This window comes from Castanea sativa, chromosome 8, assembly GCF_040712315.1.
Source record: "Castanea sativa cultivar Marrone di Chiusa Pesio chromosome 8, ASM4071231v1".
Lineage (NCBI taxonomy): Eukaryota > Viridiplantae > Streptophyta > Magnoliopsida > Fagales > Fagaceae > Castanea > Castanea sativa.
In genome coordinates, this window is record NC_134020.1 from 32,413,234 (window position 1) to 32,436,495 (window position 23,262).

Here is a 23,262-nt window from a genome sequence, read left to right on the forward strand (position 1 = left end):
GGGCTTGCATTCTATTGTGGAAAGACGGTTAGATTGTTGGAACCTTTTCTTGTTTAGATAAGTTATGACCACAAGTACACCCTCTATGTAATACGTTTTTAATTTAATATTTTTTTTTGAGACTAACTATGGATTTTAAAATTGGATCAGTTTTCCCAAAAAAAAAAAAAAAAAATTTCTATCAAACAAAGTATAGAAAAGGAATGTGATTTTAGGTTTACTAATGAGATCAAGATTTGACCGGTAATGTCATAAATAATTTATTTGTAATTGTTTAATAATATAAATAAATATATTAATTTTAAATTATAACTTTTTTTTATCCCATATAACTTTGTTGTGGGGGAAAATTGTCTTAATTAGATTATTCGATATTACAACTATACAAGAACTATGATAGCGAAACACATTCTCTTCATTTCACTTAAACTAAAGAGGATTTAACCATTCTTTTTTTCTTTTTCAACAAATAATAGAGGGATATTTTTGTTCCACAAATTTAATACAACGAAGAGTTTGAACTCTTCATTAATATGAAGACATCTCATTATGTATGATAAAAAACTTCCAATCCACTTTGTCTTTAATCTATCCCGCACAAGTTTTCACTGTCTCAAATAGAGGATGAAATTGGGATAAGATACCCTTGATTAGGGTGTTCATCAAACTGCACAACTGCAAAAACCTCACCAAAACTAGCCACAAAAATGGCATAACCACACTGCAAGTAACAATGCATTGCACCGCATGATGCAGTGCAGTTTACGGTTTTATAATAAAAAAACCACACTGCACGCACCCTCTCTTTATTAGATAAAAAAATATTTATTTATTTTTTAATATTAAATATATTATTAATAGTTTAATAACCTTTATTTTCAATTTTTTTTTTGAATAACCCTAACAAATGTTGATTAGGAATGTCAACCCAAAATTAAGAAAAACTAAATCAATAGTTTTAAATTTGGCCTAAAATAAAGGAAACAATCAATTTTGGACTAAGCAGGAAAAACCTAAAATTTAAAAAATATACTGATTTTAAACCGTTTAAACAACATTTTATACACCGCACATGTAACCACAAAAATTAGGTATAGTACGGTTATGGTTTTGGCTAAAGTCTAAACCGCACTGTACACGTTATCGCAAAAATAAGGTGTGATGTGGTTATAGTTTATGCTAAACTGCATCGCAAAGTGCAATGCTAAAAATGACCAAAAATCTCATTATGCCGCAAACACCCCTACCCTTGATCTAAAGTCTAAACTTACTTGTCCCATTACCATTTACCACCCCGTTTTTGTGGAGTGATCGCATAAAAATTTAAAAGCATCTCATGTTTAGTACAGTAGTACTTTTTATTTATTTTTTATATAAGATAAAATTTATACTTTAGTCTAATTTAAGTGTATGTGTGTATGAAACTCCCTCCTAGAAGCTTGAATTTCGGCCCTTACCCCTCTTCTTCCACAAATAATAATATTTGTACAGTGACCACCGCACTAAAAGATCACAATAGTTAGTACATTAGTGCTTGACAGAAAGGGCAGGTATGTTCAAATAAATGTCCGTACCCTATATCTTATTAAATATAGGCCTCCAATAAATTTTTGCAAAAAACTATAAACCATCAACAACATACACGAGTACATCAGTACATGACAACAACACAGGAAGCCCATGGTCCCAGGCTCCCAGCTCATTAATTATGTTCTTTTTTGTTTTGTTTTGAACAACATACTGAATGGGCCATTGAGGATATTAGTGGGCTGCCACAGGATGTTAACTTAGAGCATGGGCCTCGATGAAAGCCTTCTACCTGTAAAATCAATGTTCCTATAATCCAAAGTTTCGTACAACGAAGTGACAAACTCATAATGCTTCCCTAAAAAATAAATTAAAAAATCATAACGAAAATATTGTTTTTATGCTTATTTTTCTCATGATGAAAATATCGTTCTCTCTACTCTCTAGCTACTAGCAATAATGTGGATAGGAGAATATTTTTCTGCATATAACTTTAAAACCAAAATCATCCTCTTCCAATAGCCATTGATAGCACGTACACGTACACGTACATGTACAAGTACCACTACAAAAGTTATTGGTCGGTGGTCTAAGCATATCTGGACATTTTTACATCACCACCTACGCCATGATAATAATAATAATAATAATAATAATAATAATAATTGAGTCTTTAATCATTCATTTTAGTTCAATTTTTATAAAGAATTGAAAAAATTAACAATTTTTTTCACTTTTACATTTTTTTAAAAATAGTTTACACGTGTACATGTTTTAAAGGCTGGGCATACATTAGTGAAATCTATAATTAAATAGGATTGAGGTTATTTAGAAGATGCACATGATTATCATGTGCAGATGGAAGGGAGGATTTAATTCACGTAGTCAGATGGAGTCACTCACTCACTTGAGTTGCTACTTACTAAAGCACAAAATTAGTCACCTGTCTTGTTACATGTTCGCAGTGCGTCAATGTCAATCAAATTCGTACAGAGGCAAATTTACAAGGTTCTGTCAAAAATGAAACCTTAAAGGCTGAATAGAAATTCACCTCAATTAATGTTTGTGGGATAAAAAATTGTAGGATCAGGATGTATTAGGCTTGAGTTTGGATACAAATCCAACCATGTCTGCCTCTGTGCTTTAAACAGTGGCCGAAAAGAAATTCACTTCAATTAATGTTTCTGGGATAAAAAATGGTAGGATCTGGATGTATTTGGGGTGAGTTTGATACAGTTGGAATTCAACCACGTCTGCATCTGCGCTTTAAACTTTAAACAATGGGTCCGGTGTACTATTCATATGTTCCGTAAGTATAAAATTTGACCAAATCAACTTTAAAATTAAATCATACAATACTATTTACATATTTAAAAATTATTTTACTATAATATTTTTAATTTTTAATAATAAATAGTATCCAAACAGACACTTCACATTGTCTCAAGAAGCTATCGTTTAATTTTAATTTTTATATTACTCACAGACCAGATTCTTTCTTTTTCTTTTTTCTTTTTTCTTTTTTTAATGAAACCCAAAGACCAGAGTTGATCTTGGCAATGAATGAGCATTATTCATTATTCAACAAATCAATAAAGCCGAGGAGCAGCTACCAATCATAAAATTGCTGCACTCCAAACTTCTCAGTAGTCCATGTAAAGGGTCAATTACAGAAAAGGCAATAAGGATATATATAAAGGAAAAAAGAAAGGGAGAAGGAAACACACTACTGGCACTCCATGATACAAAGTGATAACATATTAAGATTTCACTGCGATAGTCTCGATTAGTGTCAATATATAACATTCTTTACATAGATTAAAGTCCTATATTGCTGTTTTCCATCAATAATTTTTTTACTAAAATAGCTAACTGACAAGATTGCAGGTAAGGAAATTAAGTAAGCACTAATTAAGCAGACAAAAACAAAACGTGCATCATGGCATGTACAACTTGTTGCCGCATTTGCACCTCCAAGCTTCAGGATAATACTCAGCGGTGACCGGCGTTCCAGGCGGCACGGGCACGTGAACCGGCTTACATGGTGTGCAATTGCCACACTTTGATGTGCATCGCGGTGGCGACGATCCAGGCCCCCCCAACAACCTCCTTGCCAAGCTCATTGACTCCTCCTCCTCTTTTCTTTTTTCAATTTCCTGTTAAAAAATCATTAATCCAATAATAAGAACTAATCACACAGTCATTCGCTATATACACAAACATTTGGACACAATTTTCTAACATGCACCAGAGGCACCCATGATGCCAAATCATTATTTTGCCGTACAGCCACCATGCTAAGATGCACCCCCAAAAACATGGTCACGAGAATGCAATTATGCAACTGACATAATAATAATTAATAATGCTTAAAACATGGATTCTGGTTCAAGCGCTGAGCGCAGCAGGCGCAAGTTACCGAGGCTTGTAAAAGACGAGTGTGTCCTGTCCACCACATGAGGTAGTAGTTTCTCCTTCACTAGCTGATGCTAACGTGAGCGCAATGTGATGTACGCTACTTAGATGAACCCATGACTTCTGTTTTTTTCTGGGATGGGCCATGGTTAAACTGTTAAAGGACCAAGACGTACCCTGGTTTCTACTTTATATCTTGGCAGATGATTCCAAGGATCGGACGGCTCAGATTGCAGCGGTCCCGGGCTTAACTCTGCACCTATTTTGGTGCATTTTTACCCATCTCGATTTGTTTGAAAAGCGTCTGAGATAGAGAGCAAGTAAAAACTGTACACAGTACACCATCCCTTTCTCTCTTGGGTGTGGGAGTAAAGCAAACAAAAGAATTGTACGCTGTGAGTCCAGTATTTGATAACAACGGGCTACTTTGATGAAACAAAAAATAAGCTAAATATGTACCATGCTCTTGAAGGTTCTTTATATATGATTGGCAGCCAAAAAAAAGAAAAAAAAGGAAAAAAAAAAGAAAAAGAAAAGAAAGCAGAAATGGTTTTAGTACAACATATAAATGTATTCAACCAAACTACCTGAAAATGTATGTCAGCCTTAACAGACAACGGGCACCTGTTGTCTGCATAAAAAAATGAAAGAAGGTGAGAGTTCTAATAAATGCAGATGGGTAATTTATCAAAAGTGTTCTTTCATTTTATTATATTTCCCTTGTTCCCTAAAGCTAGAATAGTGAAAATTTTATCAAATTTATATGTTTATCAAGATGGGTAATGAATGAAAATTCATGAAAGATGATAAATTTAACAGAAATAAGAGTTGGGAATATCATAAAAATGTGAGAAAGAATTTAAATTTAAAGGAGACAATGAGGGAGAGAGGGTGTAATTTCCTACCTTGACATGTAGGGGTAGAGCTGATGTTGGTGATCAGCGCACAAAATGAAAGGAAGAAGATGGAGACGCAGTAGAAAAGAGGTGGTTTGTTTCTCTTCCACTCCATGAACAAGAGAAAACCTCAGGTTTCGGGAACCCCTTTAAGAAGATGATGAACAGTTGTATGGTTTTTTGATATATGTCTGTGGCAGACAGCTGGCTCTGTCTCTCTTTTTTGACTCAGACTTTGATATGGGATTTACAATAATTGTCTTGGACTTGTATATTCCCACGTTTCATGCAATTGTCATCCCCAAACAATACCTAACATCACAGCAGCGCTCATGAGTTTTGTCTCAGAACACAATACCCTTTTTCATCTCTCTCTCTCTAAATCTCTGAGGCTTTCTGGGATGAGTTTGTGGGTGGGAGTGGTTGTTGACAGGGTGGAAAAAGTGGGTGGATGGTACGGAGACTTCAGATGAGTGTGGCAGTGAAAGTTTTGAAGAATGGAGAGAGAGAGAGAGGAAAAAGATGGTGAATCTATGCGGCTCGTCGCTTCCTAAGCTTTACCATGTTTGGGTCTTGGATTTTCTTGCAGGTTTTCTCCTCTGTCTTTCAACGATTCCCTATCCCAGAAATACGAAAACAACCCTAACTCTGCCCACCTGCACCCACCCCTAGCAGGCTTGCACCTCACTGCCTCACTTCACTTTTCTCTCTCTCTCTCTCTCACTTCCAACCCCCCTTTTAACTGTTTCTTCCTTGTTTGTTATATCATTTATTTTTATACTCACCTTGTTTGTTATATCTTTTGCTTCAATCGATATTTAAAAATACAAATAAAAAATCTATTTGTGTTTTTCTTTGTTAAATACTGATCATCTTTAATATACTATTACTTATCTGTTTTGTGAAATACGCTAATGATAAACCAGGGATTATGTGGCAGACCTAACAAGAGATATCTAACAATGAAGTTTTTACAATTCAAAGGAAAAACAACAGTGTGGCGTCGACCTTGAGGTCTGACAGTTTCATGGGCCCATACCCTTATTTGACATGTACATCAGGGAAGGCAAGATATGGGGAACTGAGAGTATTTGATACGGTTGTTTAAACAACCATTCTTAGTATTTAACCAACACAATACAACATATATTCCTACAATTAACCCACACGTATCTTTATAACACTTAAACAATAATAATGCTAGAAATTTTTTACCAAACAGACACTCAATCTCTTTAGTAGTTTTTGGACTCTACCAATGCGAGCCTGAGAGTATGCAAAGGTCTTTAAAAAAAAAAAAAGACAATTAATTCACTGCCTAATTATAGATCCAAAAACCAATAAATGACTTCATAAAGGATTACCTACCAGACTAAATTCAGAGTTAGGATATAGGATGGGAGGAGATTAGGCATCCCAAACCTGTCTAGCCGTAGCTAATCTTTATATATTGTTACTACATGGTGGTTAAGTGGGGTCTAGCCAATGAACCTATGTGAATGCCCACAATACATCTAAGTCCTAGAGTTTCTTAATAGGTCATATGAATCAAATTCATGTAAGCATGTTAACAGTCAAGAATGTGAGTACGAGAGCATGGGAATATGTGACAATCAAAGCATATAGGCATATGATCATGAGAACATATGAACGTCCAAGCATTCAAGAATGACCAAGCATGGGGACAACCAATCATGTGAGAGCAAGGGATCATGTGAGCATCAAACATGTAAGCATCATTCAAGTGGGCATCTAAACATACAAACATCCAAGTATGTAAATATGTGAGCATACAATGTGTTACAAACTCATAGGTAGAACTCAACCTTAAAAACTAGCTTGCAAGGGGGGAAGGTGTCCAAGAGTTTGATCTCATACTTAATGAGCTACGGCCGATTACTTGACGTGGTGGTTGATTGTGATACCAAATGTTACAAACTTATGGGTAGAACTCACCATTGAAAACCGGTTAAGCTTAACCATATGTTTATAAGCCATTCACGGGTGAGTTTTACTCATAGGTTTGTAACATTTAGTATCAGAGCCAACAACCGTCTCGAGTGATCGAACGTAACTCATTGAATATGGGATCAAATAAGTTGAGACTTTGTGGCTGGATCTCGAAGGGGGCGACTTAGAGGCTAGGTTAAAATAAATTATAGGTGAGTGGAGCCACCAAAAGAGAAAGGATTACCATCGGGTCAGTGTTGCTAGAGTGAGTCGTCATAAACGTCGATTGCGGAGCATGCTGGTATGTTATGATCCCAATGTCACACATAGGTAAATATAAAAAATATATTCTTAAAAGCTGACGTGGTATTTTTTTCCCACTTAAGTGTTGATGTGGCCATATCAACCACTTAAATTTAGACACATCAGCATATAATTTAATATTTTAATATTAAGCATGCCAACTGTACAAATCATTTGTCACGTAAGTATTTTCCATTAGTGAGTTAACGGTAGAGACTAAATTAAGGGCAAGTTAAAAATAGTAGAGACCAAATTGACTACTACTAAAACTAGAGACCAAATTGACTGTTACCCCAAATTGTAAGAACCTAAATAGTGTTTTTGCCTATAAAATTCAAAACTAACAGAGTAACTACATTACAGATAATTATTTAAAACTAAAATATATCTCAATATCACAAATAATTAATCACAATATGTCAAACAAAATAGACCACAACAACTAATGTCAGATCCCAACAATCAATTTAAGGAAAATAGATAAAGATAAAGGTAGAAGTAAAGGATGATAGTGATGATACGATGATGGCAGAGAGTTCAAGCCCTTGTTGTGGTTTCCCTCTTCTTTGAAATTTCAACCACCCACAAGTTCCTCTAGGAAAAACATATTGGTCCTTTGACATAACCATGATTACCCGCTCTTTGCACAAACACTCGATGAAGTTATACTTTTTATTTACTCTTGCTGATTAATTTTCTTATCACATAAATTCTTCGTTAAAATAATTCTCTAATTAAAATTCTTAGTTCTTATTATTGAAATTGAGGGTATAAAACATACCCTCCATTACCCTGTTATGTCTTCGAAATTTTGAATGTTAGTGTAACATTTGATGATGATATTACTCAATCCACCAATCTTTTCCTAACAATCCTTCCACTTGCTCATGTATTTCAACATTTACACCGAAAGGTTCTAAATTTTATAAATGTTGCCAAATACAGTACCATTAAGAGTTGTATTTACTATTACTGGGTAGTGGGGAGCGGATTAGTGGATTACCCTTCTCCATGATCTAATGGTAGCTAGCATCATGGGTAAAATACTTTGGTATGGGGTTCCAATATAACTATTTGAAAATTGCAATAATTTTTTTTTTTTTGAAAAGAAAGATATTGCATTTCAATTAAGAAAGACTGTTAAAATCAGCCCGAAGTAAAGAACTATTATTAAGAGCTGAAACTATAAGTTGAAATTCTCTAAAAAAATAATAATAATTAGCTTGAAGTACATCATTAATGTCTTCCATCTAAACCTATAAATTGCGATAACTTTCATGGCTCATAATCATAAATAATGATATTTCTTGTAGAGAGTGACCAAAAACAATTTCTAAATATTTGTGATAATGTTAACTAAACATTGATTAATGGAGTGGAGTTTTAATTGTTTAAATAAAGATGAGATTCTTTGGCTAAGAAAAGAGGTCAATTAAAAAAAAATACATAGGAAGGCAAGTTGTATTCTCATGCCAATTGTGTTCACAATAATACAACATTATAATGTTGTAAAGCGTGGGCATTTGTCGAAGTAGATGTGGACAAAAGGAGAAGTCTCTACCTTATACAGCCTGTTTCCATGCCTTTGTTTTCACGTAGAGAGAGGCCTCTAGCTAATTCTAATGCCTTTTTTTCCTTTTAGCAACATAAGAGTGCCCTCGTCTCTCTCATAGTTCCCTAAATTCATTTTATGTTTCGAACATCAAATTGACCGTTGCCCCCACCAAAGCTTATTGTTAAAGGTTTGACATTGATATGGGAAATGTGAGGGTGACATTTGCGAACTAAACCACCCTGCCAGCTGAATGACTACTTCTCAATTAGTATTAAACTTTGCATAAAGCTGACAATCTATTTTGTTTTGATCTATTTCGTTTTGATGTTGACGTGTCGATCGGCTCTGGTGTTGTAATTTTCTTTACAATAGTTAACGCAGTCTAGTAACGCAGGAAATACCTGTGTAGGACTAGGATCATGACCTCAAAATTTGGATAGAAAAGATTAATTAGAAATCTACTATAGATGATGTTGTGAAACCTAAAGAAAGTAAATATGATATTTTCTTTGATAGAACATAAACTAAACTATTAGTTTTTAATAGCAAATCTCGAATTCTAAGAAGTTCTTTAAATTTACAAGTTGAGAAGTCTAGAATCCACTAAAGAAAACAATAGACAAAATATGTATTTTATTAACTCAAAATTGAACTATGTTAAAGGCCACAATAGGTTTATATGGTATAACGAAAACCTAGGCAGCTAGGAAAACGTATAAAAAATCCCAATTCACACTAATCACGTAATTATGTGACAAAATAGTAATTTTTACCAAAAATAGTAAAATTAAAATAATTGAGAAAATTGAAACTACTCTCTAAAAGACATTCCAAAACAAACAGAATTTTATTCTGATTTTTAAATTAAAAGTTATTAAAAAAACAAAATTTACTAAAAATAATAAAAACACTATTTTTGAGACATTATCAAAGGAATTCGCTTGACATCTCCCGCTATAAGTCCAACCTTTATCTTACCCCCCAAAAAAAGAATATCTCTATTATTAATTTATTTTTCAAGAGAAGAATATCTGTTTATGTTTTACATATTGTAAAAAGTTTCAAAAATTTTAATAATAAAAATTAACACTCCTTAGGTGACACGTGCATCTTATATTAGATCCCTCCACTTGAAAAGACCATACTTCATTCAATTGAAAAATATTATTTATATATTTCATAAAATTTAAATTCTTCACATTTAATCATAGGTGAGAAATTTTTTTGGATCTCACTCTTTGGAGAGAGAAAAGGTCTTGGTGCAGATTAGCACCTCTGTGCTAATGGGCCCCCGAGCAATCCATGGCTTCGTATGAGTACAACTCACGTCGTTAGCCCTCCTCTGTAGGGCTTTTTAAGCCCTCTCGAGTACCTCAGTGGCGTATTTTTTCATCTCTGCCATGGGTATCACGTCGGCCTAGATAATTAGTTGCACCGCTGGTGGCAATCTTGCCGTCCTCTAAAGCCCCTAGCTAGAAGGAGTCTCCAACCCAGATTTGACTTAGACCAGTCTAGATTTGAGTTCCTTGGCAACAAATATTCATATCTTTGCATGGGTTCTCTAGTATTGGTGGTTTTCTCTTCTTGGCAACAAGCCCCATTATCTTTACTATGGGGTGAGTTTTCTCTTGTAGATATGGTTTTGAAGTAATTTGGTGTCATTTAGGTGGGTTGGATGGTATTGTTCTTGTTGGATCTTGATCAAATGATAATTGACAACAAAATTTAAAATTTCAATACTAACAAAATCGACCTAATAATGCAAGTAGTACAATTGTAAACAAGATCAACTGGGTATTTAACCAAGTAGTTGCTTCAATTTTGGTATTTAATTTCTTCATTCATACCCTCAAGAGGATCTTTAAAACTTCTCAAGAGAACATCCATACTTTTCCTTTTGATTTCAATATAAATATCTTCAACTTGTGCCTCTTGCTCATCAAATTCTCCATAATTAATCAACTTTTTCACCAGCTTATTGTGGCAAGGTTTCCTTAACCTCAAATTGTGGTTTTGCAACTTCTAGATTCATATTATTATTATTTGGTGTTTGGAAGATAAAGGCTATGATGTTAATCAATATGCAAGAATTTACTTTTCTTGTTAGGAAATTGAAGCAGGCTTAGAGGCATGTATCAATCGTTTTCATTATGACTATATTTGTCCCCACTCAATTGAGTTTGCTAATGGATTGTAGGTGAATTGTTTATAGGATACAAATAAGCCTAGATTCTATATATAGGGATTCAGAAAATCTTGTAAATTTCTTTGCATGGTGTATCAAATCTATGAAATTTGTCCTAATTATTTCAAAATCTTTAAATAACTAAGCATGTATGATTGTATATTCAAAGAAGAGTTACCATTGAAAATATACAATTGAAATGTCATTTATGTTCGGACAAGCACTCTAAAACTTTGCCAAGACTCTTACTAGTTGTTAGAGACACAAAATGACGCATTTCTTGCTCTATTTTTGTGTGCTAAACTATACCAAAAAAGAAAAAAAAAAGATTTTATAAATTTTCCTTGCACAAGCGAGAATGTACCCTACTCAAGTGAACTACCATTCTCGCTCAAGTGAACTCTAAGCATGTTACTTAAAAGTTAGATACTTTTGCCAAGACTATTACTAGTTGTTAGAGACACAAAATGACACATTTCTTACTCTTTTTTGTTTTTTGTGCAAAACTATACCAAAAAAGAAAAAAAAAAGATTTTATAAATTTGCCTTGCACAAGCGAGAATGTACCCTACTCAAGTGAACTACCATTCTCGCTCAAGTGAACTCTAAGTATGTTACTTAAAAGTTAGATAAAAAGTTCTTATATCTCTCATTATTTTTTTGCTCAAGCAAGGTCTAAAGACTCTAAACAAAAAGTTTGCATGTCCCTCGCTCACCTGTCACTTGAGCAAACCTCAATATCGTTTGAGCAGGATCCTTAAAAATAGAATTACTTTTTTTTAATCTTTTGATTCCACTAATTTTAAATTAGGATATTCTCATATATCATGTACGACTTTCCTATTATCATTATTTCTATATCATGATATTTCATTATAATCACATGAAAATATAAAGAAACCAACCAACATATGTTTTCATTATTTGCTAATAACAATTTTTTGTGCTTACATTGATATACTCTTTCATTTTTTTATGTTATTCCATTATTTAGCTACATCCCTATTTACCTTATTTGACACAATTCTTACTACTTTTTCCTTTCATAGATCTCCTGATAATCATAATAAATAATCTTCTAAATTAAAAATCCTCTTCATGAAATCCCATTTAGGAATAGACTGATCGCAAGCTAGTTGTCCAATACAATTTTTCTATTGCTTTTAAAATTTCTATTGGCATAAACCCTTTGACCAACAAGCAAATCTCACAATGATTAAAAACAAAATAAAATCTTACCATTTATAAAATCATAATATCGTTTATGAACCTTCATCGTAGCCCAAATGGCTTACATGCCCTAAATCTTCGTCCGTGTAAGGTGGTTGCCAATTGTTTTGTCGTTTTACAATCAACCTATACTAATCAAGGTTCGTACAAGGAATGGTTAGTGCAGAACTGTCGATATCCTCAACAAACCTTGGATCCACAAGGTTAAATCTGGAATCTAGTTGAAAAGCAGAAGTAATAGCTAGACTGATTATTGACGAAATATAAATTAACTCTATTTTTGTTTTATAGCTTAGGAGCAAATATGCCGCTCCAGGAAAAAAAAAAAAATCCTAGGTAAAAATATTTCTAATAAATCTTAAATAATATGCTATCATAAAAAGATGCTAATTTAAATAGAAAGAATCTTAAAAAAAAAATGAATATTGAAAACTTTAAAAATGCAAAATAATTATAAAAAAAAAACTCTGCAGCCCATGTGATATTACACTTTGAGTGAGAAGACGATTTATCTAATTTAAATACAGTACAAATAACAAAGTTAATGAATGTGAATTAATGTTTAGTTAAAAAGAAAAAGTGTAGAGAAAAAGTTGCACCCTTTCTTTCTACCTTATCAGACTAATTTTGAATTAAGTCTCCCATTAGAAGATAGTAATAACAAAAAGCATTTTAGGAATAATGAAGCTACGATGACAACAATTTTTCAATAATCTTTAAGTTAAGCCCATCAATAATTTAAGTTTTTGAAGACCCATGTATGAGGTGACAGATCAATTTAAGGGTGTAGTAAAATTGTTTGTGATTTTTTCCCTGTGATTGTAAAAGAACTCTCTTAGGAAATACTAGTACTTTAGCACCCTATTATAAGCTAGCCAAGTGACCAATGTTGACTAATAATTGACAGTGTTTCTTGGAAGATGGCGTTTATGTTAGAAGCTGATATGGAACATAACTCTTTTAAGTTTCAACCAATTGTTCAGAGGGAGAGAGAAGGGAAGGATATGAAGGATCCCACACAATCAACTAGTAAGCCCGCTTGATTCCAAAAACAAGAAACTCCTGGTAAGTACCAAAGGTGGGTTGTTTACAAATGGAATGGTGCTTCCACAAGTTTAGCTGGAGGGGTGGACTTATCCCTCATCACATGGGCTGCTGGGTTGGTAGATATGCGAGAGAGGTTAGTCTTGCAACAATCGCGGAATTTTGGATTTTAATGCTCGATTTGTTTGGTTGTAATGATAAAAAAGTTAGAAGATAGAAAATGTTGATAAAATAGAAAAGTACGGAAGATGATATATAGAAAAGTGAAAGGATACCGTATAAATTACTATTATATATATCGCTTTTTATCAAAAGTGGAAAAATTAAAAATATGTATAGATTTGTAGTTTTCTTTTCTTTACTCCCCTAGTTTGAAGAAAAAAAAGATGGTGAGCTTGGGTGAAAAACTCTATCCACCTTATTTTAAAATGTTATTTCCTTTTCATTTTTATTTCAACCAAACAATAGAAAATCATATTTTCCTTCCTGCATTTTCCAACCCCACTTTTTACCCCATATCATGTTATTTCTTTCTTGCTTGGTCCAAATGAAACTCATCCTGCATTGAAAGCTCTTGTTAGTTGTTATTGATTGTTAATGTCATCTGACTCATCTCCAACAACTTGACCACTATGAGGTCGTGCTCAAGGAGGCGAATAAATGTACTATTGCAGTGATGCTTTTAAGAAAACTTGGAGTGTACTGATCAAGAGGATGACATTACCTTGTTCTTTGTCCCCTCCCTCTGTGTTGCAAGTTTTATTAGATTTCGATGTTTTGGAAGCATGCATGTAGCCTTTGGGATGTAATAGTAAATTCGTTTATTTAATGTTTCATTTCTCAATCTTATCATATTTTTACAGGGAGATTGGAGAAAATTAGAAAATGTGTCATATCAAAATATTGGTCACACAAATGAAGAGATGTTGGCAATACTTATTGGAGTCATGTAATTTCCATAAACTTTGGTTCACAAATAATGCATAAAATTTCATCTTCAACTTTTATGTTAATTACATGCATCATTTTCAAATTTATGGTCCTGAGCCCTGGCATGATTCTTGAGTAATTTTGTGGAAGAAAATCTATAGCAGTAACTATCGGACACATTAGATTAGAGAGCATGGACACTTTTAAATCCCAAACCAATTAGTGAACCCAAAAAGTGGTCTATTTAGTATTTACGTCTTTGATTATAAATACATACATTACATATACACACACACACACACTAATTTGATTTTTCTATCAAATAATCAAAACTCATACTATTTGGATTCAAAAGACATCAATGCATTAGACACAAAAATTTCACAACTTATTGAGGTGATAGATAGTGATTAGTGGAACATTATTTTTACCATAAATTTTACAAAAAACCACTATGAAATCATTTTTACTATACTCCAATCACAACCTATTATGTATGTAAAAATCAAATTTATTATAACATTATATTGGTCAAAACATAGAAGATTTATTACGAGGAAGAATTAGAAAAACTTTTAACTTTTTATACGAGGAAGAACTAGCAAATCTTATTCAAACTGCTAGAAGTTTGAACAGTTTAATAAGGTGAATTGGATCACAAACAAGTAGATTGAATTGATCTAACCAATTGGATCACAACCTTATCATATTTTTTTTTCATAAATAAGAGGTTTTTAACTTTTAACTTTCAAATTTTGGTTCTGTATTGTAAGAAACTTTGCAAAACCTTGCTAGTGCAAGACCAACAAGCAAGAAATACAGAAGATGAGCCATGGGCACACGGTAAGTGTGCAGGTAGAGCGAAGTTTACAATAGATGTTACTTTCATGACATGTGACATAGAATCTTTACCAGCAGACAGGTGGGGGAGCATACATGTTTGTGTCAAAACCTTTTTCTTTTTTTTCATGTCGTTTTCATCAGCTGGTCTTTTGTGCATGTCTGTATTTGCTCTCTCTCCCTTATTTGTTTTCCCTCAAAATTATATTGTACTACATTCGTGTCCCCTTCAAGCATAGAATCTATACCTCTCTCTCAAAAATTCAGCTGAATTTTTTTACCTTGAATAAGGTGTCGTTTGATATATCAGCTTACACACTTAGCAAAGAAAAAACAAAGAAATATCAACTTACACTTACACATGCGGAAGATGTGCCTATTGTCATCCGATAATTACTTCTCCAATACTGTGTTTTTCACATCTACTGGAGTTTCAAAACTCGGCACATCCTGACACAAGAAAAAAAAAAAAAAAAAAAGAGCCTACCCATATATATTTGCTAAGTAACTAAGAAGAATGAGAGGAATAGATGCAAAAGAAAATTGAGACGCAAGAACTAAGCGAGAGCAGGACCGGCCCAACAAAATTTGGGGCCTAATGCGGAAATTTTATATGAGGCCTTTTTATATGTAAACGTTAATTAAATAAATATATATAATACAAATTAAATGAAGACTAATTTGATGTAAAGACAGAAATTGATGAATAATAATAATTAAATTAATGTTAATTTCATACAGAGGATTGAATATCATAGTTGAATCATAAATTTAAACAAAAAGAACTAGAAAAAATATTATTTTTTTAAAAAAGAAACTTACTATAACTTAGATATATAACTATGCATAATTAAGTACAGTTGTAACCTAAGTTTTAATTTATATATTCTTTTTAAGAGAAAGAGATAGATAAATATTATTTGGTGCGTGACTTTGTAGGATATTAGTTTACAAAAATTAAGATCTCAAACTATTAGAGGAGATTAGTCATCATTGATGTTCTATCACATTTGTAGCATTTTTTTTTGAAACATTTTAGGGTTTCAATTGGTTTTAAATTCTATTGGTCTCCTATTTTGGAAGCCTTGTTAGAAATGAAAAAGAAAAATACTAAAGATACTGCAAAATGTTCACAATATAATGTGATAATGACTGTAATTGATAAAATTCAACTTAATTTATTTGTGTTTGAATTAATTTTTTATGTGATTAGTGACATGCTAGTTAAATTTAAACTTAAACTTATAGTAAAATTTGTGGTATCTTTAACATCACTTAAAAAAAAAGTACTAATTATATAAAAAATGTTATTTTTTAATAAAATTTTGGGTCTTTACAAATGAAAATGGGGTCTTTTTTTAGTAGGGAAATTTTTTTTTGGTTGTGAGGCCTTAGGCCTAGGCCTTGAGCCGGCACTGAGAGAGAGAGAGAGAGAGAGAGAGTAAATGAGTCTTACGTGTCTGAATTCCTACAGCTATTGGACTTTATAGTTTATATACTGATATAATCTAAATCTTAGCTCTAGCGTTTGTCGTAACAATTATAACAATCTTTTAACTGACTAAACAAAAACTACACTAATTACATTACGTGATAACAGATTATAGAAGCAGTTGTGCGACTTGCAGTATTGGGAATTTATACAAAGGATGGGTACGACACATTGTTTTTGAAGGTGCTTTAGAACACGACACATCGGCTCGGGCTTCCTTTACAAGACGACAAGACAGCTTTACCATCATCTTTATGAGTTTTTTTTTTGAGAAAAAAGTCTTCAAATTTTATTAATCAATTGGCAAATTTGTCTAATAAGCAATTAAGATGTGTAATGAGACATCTTCCATCTACACTGAATAACCAATGACAGGACGTGCATGTCTAACTAGGTTATGAGCTACAATATTACCTTTCCTATGAACATGAGAATAACTAATACATTGAAAAGATTCAGCAATAGCTTTTACATCTTAAATCAAAAGACCAAACGAAACTAAGGATAACAAATCCTCTTTCAATGAGTTCATAAAAATTTTAGAATCTCCCTCCGAATAGTAGAATTCCGCCCCAGTTCTAAAGCAAACTCTAATGCTGTTACTGTTGTTACCACATGCTAGAATAGAATTGTAACATATTAATCATGATAGATTTGCTAAAGCACATGTGTCTACCTCTAACAACTTCCTAAAATCTAGCATATGCATGTGTTTCTAACTAATTTTTCCACCAATTTTCAAATGCTACAATAAAATTGGCATATGTGGATTTGGCTACAATAAAAATGACAAGTGTAAAATGAACTATCAAGCATTTACGTTAGTTTGTGTAAAATTTTCTATTTATTTTAACATAATAACTTACTTTTTCTATTTTGTACAACTTTTCAAAACAGCTAACATAAAATTATCTATTATACTACATTTCATTTAAAATGCTATTTCTTTATCAATTTTTTTTATGATTCTCTTAATTCATATATCTCTTTCTTCCCTCAACCAATCTTCCTCAATTAACCACCCCCATCAACCAAGCCCAATTAAATGCTCAAAGCAACACCAAAACAAAACTTACACATTCTATCATAAATTCTAGAAAACCTACAAAATTCCACTAAGCTTGAAGCTAAATAAGAGAAACAAAACCCAATCAAAGGCTCAAAGCAACACCAATACAGAACCCATAAATATAATCATCAATTCCAGCAAACTCGCAAAATTCTCAAATATCAAATACCCAAATTAAATCTAACTTGAAACAAATACCAAAAAAAAAATTATAATTATAAATAATAACAATAACACTTCTCAATTGCCCAAGTCACTTCCTTGCTTGATATTTCCGATGGCTTTGCAGTGAAGTGGAGTTCATCAGAGCTCTAGTAGTGGCAGTGCAGTGGTTGTGTTCATTGCAATTGGTTTTTCTTTGTGGGTTGGGTCTTGACTATGGGTTTGTGTAGGTGAAGTATTTTTTGTTGAGATTGTGTGGGGACTTTGTGTTTGGAGGGGAAGATTTGTATAGGTGAAGTATTTAATGATGAGTATGTGTAGAGATTCTGTGTTTAGAGAGCATGTTTGATGAAGTAGAGAGAAAAGAGAGTGAGGGGGTGAGAGTGAAGGGAAAGTGACGAAGAGAGAGATCAGATTTGGGGAGACGGAAAACAATAATAGAATATAAAATAAAAATAAACATTAACTTTGCAAATATACATAATTACTATTACAACAATGGATATTTAGACAACTTTAGTTCGATTGATGTGAGAAATTTTTGGGGTAAAATGGGTAAATTTTGCTACTTTTTTTTTTTCTTTTTTTTGTAATTTACAAAGGCGGGTGTGATTGCTCTTAGGCTTAGTTTGGTTGGGAAAGTGAAAGAATGGGGAAATAGAAAATGGGGGATATATGGGAAGAAAAAATGAGGGATAGAATAGATTTTAGTTTTCTCTCGTAGTGGTTAGTTGGGGTGGAAAAGTAGAAGAATATAAAATTCCTTTATTTGGATGAGAAGAAAAATGAGAATATAAAAAATGTAAATTATATAAATTTACATTGCTTAAAAAAGATTTAATAGCATATAAGAATAAAAAAAGGCTTAAACTTAATATTGTTAAAAAAAAAAGTAATGTAAATTAGGAAAAAAAACACAAATGGATAATTTCTCATCAAACCAACTCATTCTCCCTATTTTCTTCCCAAATTGGGAAGAAATCCATTTCACTCCAAAGGGTGAGCTCGATGAGAAAAGAAAACTCTTATTCCCTATTTCCAACAAAACACACTTTCCTCTTCTATTTTTTCTTCCTCTCATAAATCACCTCATTGTTCTTTCCAACCAATCAGCTCCTTGGGCTTGACTCCCTTATGTAATGTCACTCTCTTGTACCATGTCATCATGCCACAACATCATCATTTTTGTAATGCATTAAATTCTTATATTAGAATAATGATCAATTTGTACAATTCTTAAATCTTACGTCAATAATCAATACTATAAAATTGATAACACATCTATCAATTCATTTTATTTAAATAAAATAAAATAAAATAAAAGTCATGTTAATAGATTTCCTTAAAATAATTATTAATAAATTAAATTAAGAAAACTTTAAAATAATTTTTATTAAAAATATAAAAAGTGGTAAAAAAAATTAATAATTATTTTCTCCTCTAATATAAAAGTTTTTAAAAATACACATGTTAACTTTTTATTTTTTCCACTGGCCGGCCTGGTTACAAATGACGCTCGCACTAGGAACGCACTGTCTGACTGTGTCTGCAGCAACAGCGAGGCAAACCCATTTAGCAAAAAAGCCTTCATAACGCCGTCGTTTTCTTGTTTGGCCCATTCTCTCTCATTAAGCCTCTTCACAACAAATGGACCGGTTACCCAAAACCATCTCAAACTCCACACACATAATTTTCAACGGCCGAGATTCGATCTGCAACTCTGGGCACAAAAAACAACGAAAAATACTACTGTTACTTAAAATAAAAGTTTTCCTCGGTAATTGGGCCTTGATGCGTGGGGAGTGGGGACCCTGACAGAGACAACAAAGAAAGAAGGGTAAAAGAAAGTCGCGTGCGGTTACTATTTTTCTTTTTTACTTTTTTACTGTGGTGGTGCTTTAAGCTTTATGCTTAATCGTTTTTGGTTATTGCGTGCGGTTCTTTCTTTATTAACTCCAATGAAGAATTCAAATTTAGCTCTTCCTTCTGAAACAGTTCAGATTCCCAGTTCAGGACCCTCTTTCCCAAATTTAAAAACAAAACCCAAAATTTGTTAATTGAAAATTTTAGAAAAATTTTAATATTATTTTTATAAAAAGTATAAAATTTTTTTTTTCAAAAAACATAAAAAATTTATAAAAAACTTTCTAAACCAATTTGTCCGTTACTAATAATTAATTATGATTAATTGTTTGCTATTTTTATATAAATTCACAATTTGTTATAAGTATAATTGTGATTATTTTAATTTTTTTTAAATTTCTATTGTGTGCATCACATTTTCACACTTCCAAGTTTTCAAGTCCCAATTCCCATCCAACCAAAACAAAACAAACACAGTTTCTCAGTTCTCACTCTGTCGCTCTCTCACTCTTATTAGTAGTTCGAGCACAAAATGCCAACTTGGCTTTAGCACTGAAAACGACCGTTCATTGAGTCAAATCCCAATCCCAACCTTTGAAAACATCATTTTTGGCTTTGATCGGAGGTACTGTTCTGTGGTCTTATGTGGTCGTGCTGAAACTGAAACTGAAACTGAAACGTCGTCGTTAATAATAGTCTGGGATTTTTTGCTAATCCAAATGTTGTCTGCTTTGCTCTACAACTACTAAATAGACTGTGTGTGTGTCTAGTTTGCAACGTTGTGGATCGGAAACTCCAAGGTTCAGCTCGCTGTCTCTCACTCCTTGCTCTCTGCATTGTGTTTGTTTGTGCTCAACCCTGACACTATTCTTTGGGTAAAACTCTCACACTTTTTCATAATAGAAAAATGTTGGGTTGTTAGGTACCATCTTGATGCTAAAGTCACTTGCTGCTTAGGCTTTGTATTTGGTTCATTTTTCTTCTTCTTGGCTACATTGTGTTCGTATAAAAGCCTGTGCTTGCTTTGATTAGTTTCATAGTTAAAGCAGAAAAAAAAATCTCTTGCGGTTTTTTTTTTATTTTTTTTTAAGTGGATTCTAGAAATTTACTAGCTTTTGTGTCCTCTTGCTCCTATAATTTTGAAACTTGATGCTAAACCCTCTTGAAGCTAAAGCTTGATGATGGGGCAACCTTTAATTTTGATTTAGCGCTTTAAGTATTTTGAATATCTGTTCCTTCTTTTTGAACTCAAGCTGATATTCGCCGTAGTTTTTTACTGAACCTTTTAACTAAAAACCCCAAAGTTCATTTCTTTAATTAATATAGGGTGTTCCATGCCACTACCACAGGGTTTAAGGCATATTACCGGGAATCCTGGTTCTTCTTGGGGAAATTTCTGGACCGCTGTTTAAGATTTTGTACCCCACTTTCATAATATTTTAATTTAAATTTTATTATATTTTGGAATTTACTCCTTGTAGAAGGTAGAAGCACATTGAATTAGATCTGTGTCAGTTTTTGGGTTCTTTGATCTTTAACCAATGGAAAATGCCACCTTTAAACCCTCTAAGCCCTCCTCAAACATATCTGAAATTGTCTCCAAATTCACGAAAGTTTGTAAATTGAGATCCATTGGTGTCTTTCCCTCTGAAAGCCCAAATCAGAGGCAGCACCACCATCAACATCAGTCTTGTCACAACCCCAAGAACAACACTGCCCCATTAGTCGAGGAAGGCAGCGATGACACTGAGGAGAAAGAATGTGTCAGTGAGAAAATTCATCCTCAACCCATTGAAGTTAAAAGCAAAAGCAATGTGTGTGGTGAAGGGGAGATTGTGAAGTTATTTAACACTGTTACAGCACTGAAATTTGCTTATGTTGCGCTTCAGGAAGCTCACATTCCCTATAACCCAGATAAGATTATAGATGCTGATCAACTTGTTGTGGCTCAACTTGAATCACTTTGCAAGATCAAGCGTTCGTATAAGGAGAAGCAATTCACAAACAAAGCAGAGCTTGATTGCTCTACGTGCAGTGATTTGCAAGTGGAAATTGAATTGAGTGAGAGGGTGTTGGAAGACTTGAAGTCCCAAGTCAAAGCTAAAAACTCTGAGATTCTTCGTTTGCGGGAAGTGCTTCAGGATTTGGAGTTGGGGAACATTGGACTGGCTGAGAAGATGAGGCAGATAAGTCTGGAGAAGAAGATCCCAACAGTTTTAAGCATAGCCACACTTGAAGATGCTTTCAAAGCCACTACCAAGTCCATTCATGATTTTGCAAAGCCATTAATTAGCTTGATGAAAGCTTCAGGTTGGGATCTAGATCAGGCAGCGAATTCAATTGAAGATGCAGTTGTTTATTCCAAAAGGTCCCACAAGAAGTATGCGTTTGAAGCCTACATAGCACAGAGAATGTTTTGTGGGATTGGATTTAAGTCCTATAATGTGGATGAAATTATGAGGTTTGATAACCCAATTGATGCTCTGACAGAATATCCAAATTCTGATTTTGCAAAATTCTGTGGAAAAAAATATCTATTAGTTGTTCATCAATTGCTGGAAGTGTCATTCTTTGGGAATCTTGATCACAGGGCATTTGTATTGAGTGGCAAGCATCCCAGGACACCATTCTACCAAATATTTGCAAAGATGGCAAAGTGGGTCTGGGTTTTACAAGGCATTGCAGCTTCTATCAATCCAAAAGCAAAACTATTTACTGTCAAAAGGGGTAGCAAATTTTCAGATGTTCATATGGAATCTGTTGAAGAGGATATGGAAGGTGCAGTGGAGGCTGTTGAACAAGCTATGCATAGAGTTGAGCTGATGGTCATGCCGGGGTTTAAAATTGGGGATAAATTGTTGAGGTCCCGGGTGTATCTTTCAAAACTGAAGTAATCCCTTTGGAAATGCTAGATGGAGGTGCTTGGACTAACCGGTAACATACCTAATGACCTTTTGTTTTGTAAATGTTGATAATTAGCTCAAGGTAGTTGGAAGCTGTATTCCGAGTTTATGCACTCTAGCTGGTAGTGTATGATGTAATTGGACACACAAACTAGAGTTTGTGCTTTCCAGTTACCAGTTTTTGATAAATCTACATTGTAGGCCGCAAGAATCTTGTTAATTTCTTAGTGTAACTGTAAGTATGTCTCTTAAGGTTGCCATCATATGAGTTCATTATTATTATTTCTTTGCTCGGTTAAGTCACTAGATAATTAGATCTAATTCATTGATTCAGCACCTACTAAACAACTTTATTCCCCGACCAAAATACTAGAAAGAGAGAAAAAAAGACTAAAGTATGGGCATTAGGGGATAAATGTGTGGCTTGTTTAGTTGATATAATTTTGTCTGTTCTTCTGCACGTAAAGGTTACGTGACCTTAAGCAATTATAGCACAAATAATGGCTGACAGTGACTTACTAGTTAACTTTGAATGGGTTGTGGAAGTCTTAGCTGGATGGTGGTCATTCACTCATTCTTCTCGGATGGTAACATATAAGATTGGGAAAGGTTTTGTTTCACACTATTGATGTATAATGGGTTAAGTGGCAGCAAAAAGACAGTAACATTTGTCCAGGGGTTATATGTAATGCAGCTAATCAGGTGGACCTTTGGACATGTTTCTTTTCTTTTTACTTCCACGTAACTTATTTTGCAGTAATTGCTATATACTAGTATGCGGCAAAACCTTTCTCTATAAGATTATAGTACTTTTCAAGCTTGACCTCACTCTTGAAATTAAAACGAGCACACGGATGATGAAGAGGTTGCATGCCTAAAGTAGTATTGAAGAGCCCTG

General features: G+C 33.4%; 2 protein-coding genes across 2 annotated transcripts; one reads left to right on the plus strand and one right to left on the minus strand.

Moving 5' to 3' along the window:
* Nucleotides 1–3,241: 3,241 nt before the first annotated feature.
* On the minus strand, nt 3,242–5,586 carry LOC142607018 (EPIDERMAL PATTERNING FACTOR-like protein 6). The gene is made up of 3 exons (XM_075778421.1): nt 4,848–5,586; nt 4,530–4,573; nt 3,242–3,683 (listed from the first exon to the last, which is right to left on the minus strand). Exons 1-3 carry the CDS (start codon nt 4,951–4,953, stop codon nt 3,465–3,467), a joined length of 369 nt encoding a protein of 122 aa, XP_075634536.1. The 5' UTR covers nt 4,954–5,586; the 3' UTR covers nt 3,242–3,464.
* A 14,358-nt stretch (nt 5,587–19,944) lies between these two features.
* On the plus strand, nt 19,945–22,624 carry LOC142606646 (protein GRAVITROPIC IN THE LIGHT 1). The gene has a single exon (XM_075777973.1). The coding sequence runs from the start codon at nt 21,003–21,005 to the stop codon at nt 22,353–22,355; it is 1,353 nt and encodes a 450-aa protein (XP_075634088.1). The 5' UTR covers nt 19,945–21,002; the 3' UTR covers nt 22,356–22,624.
* Nucleotides 22,625–23,262: the final 638 nt, after the last annotated feature.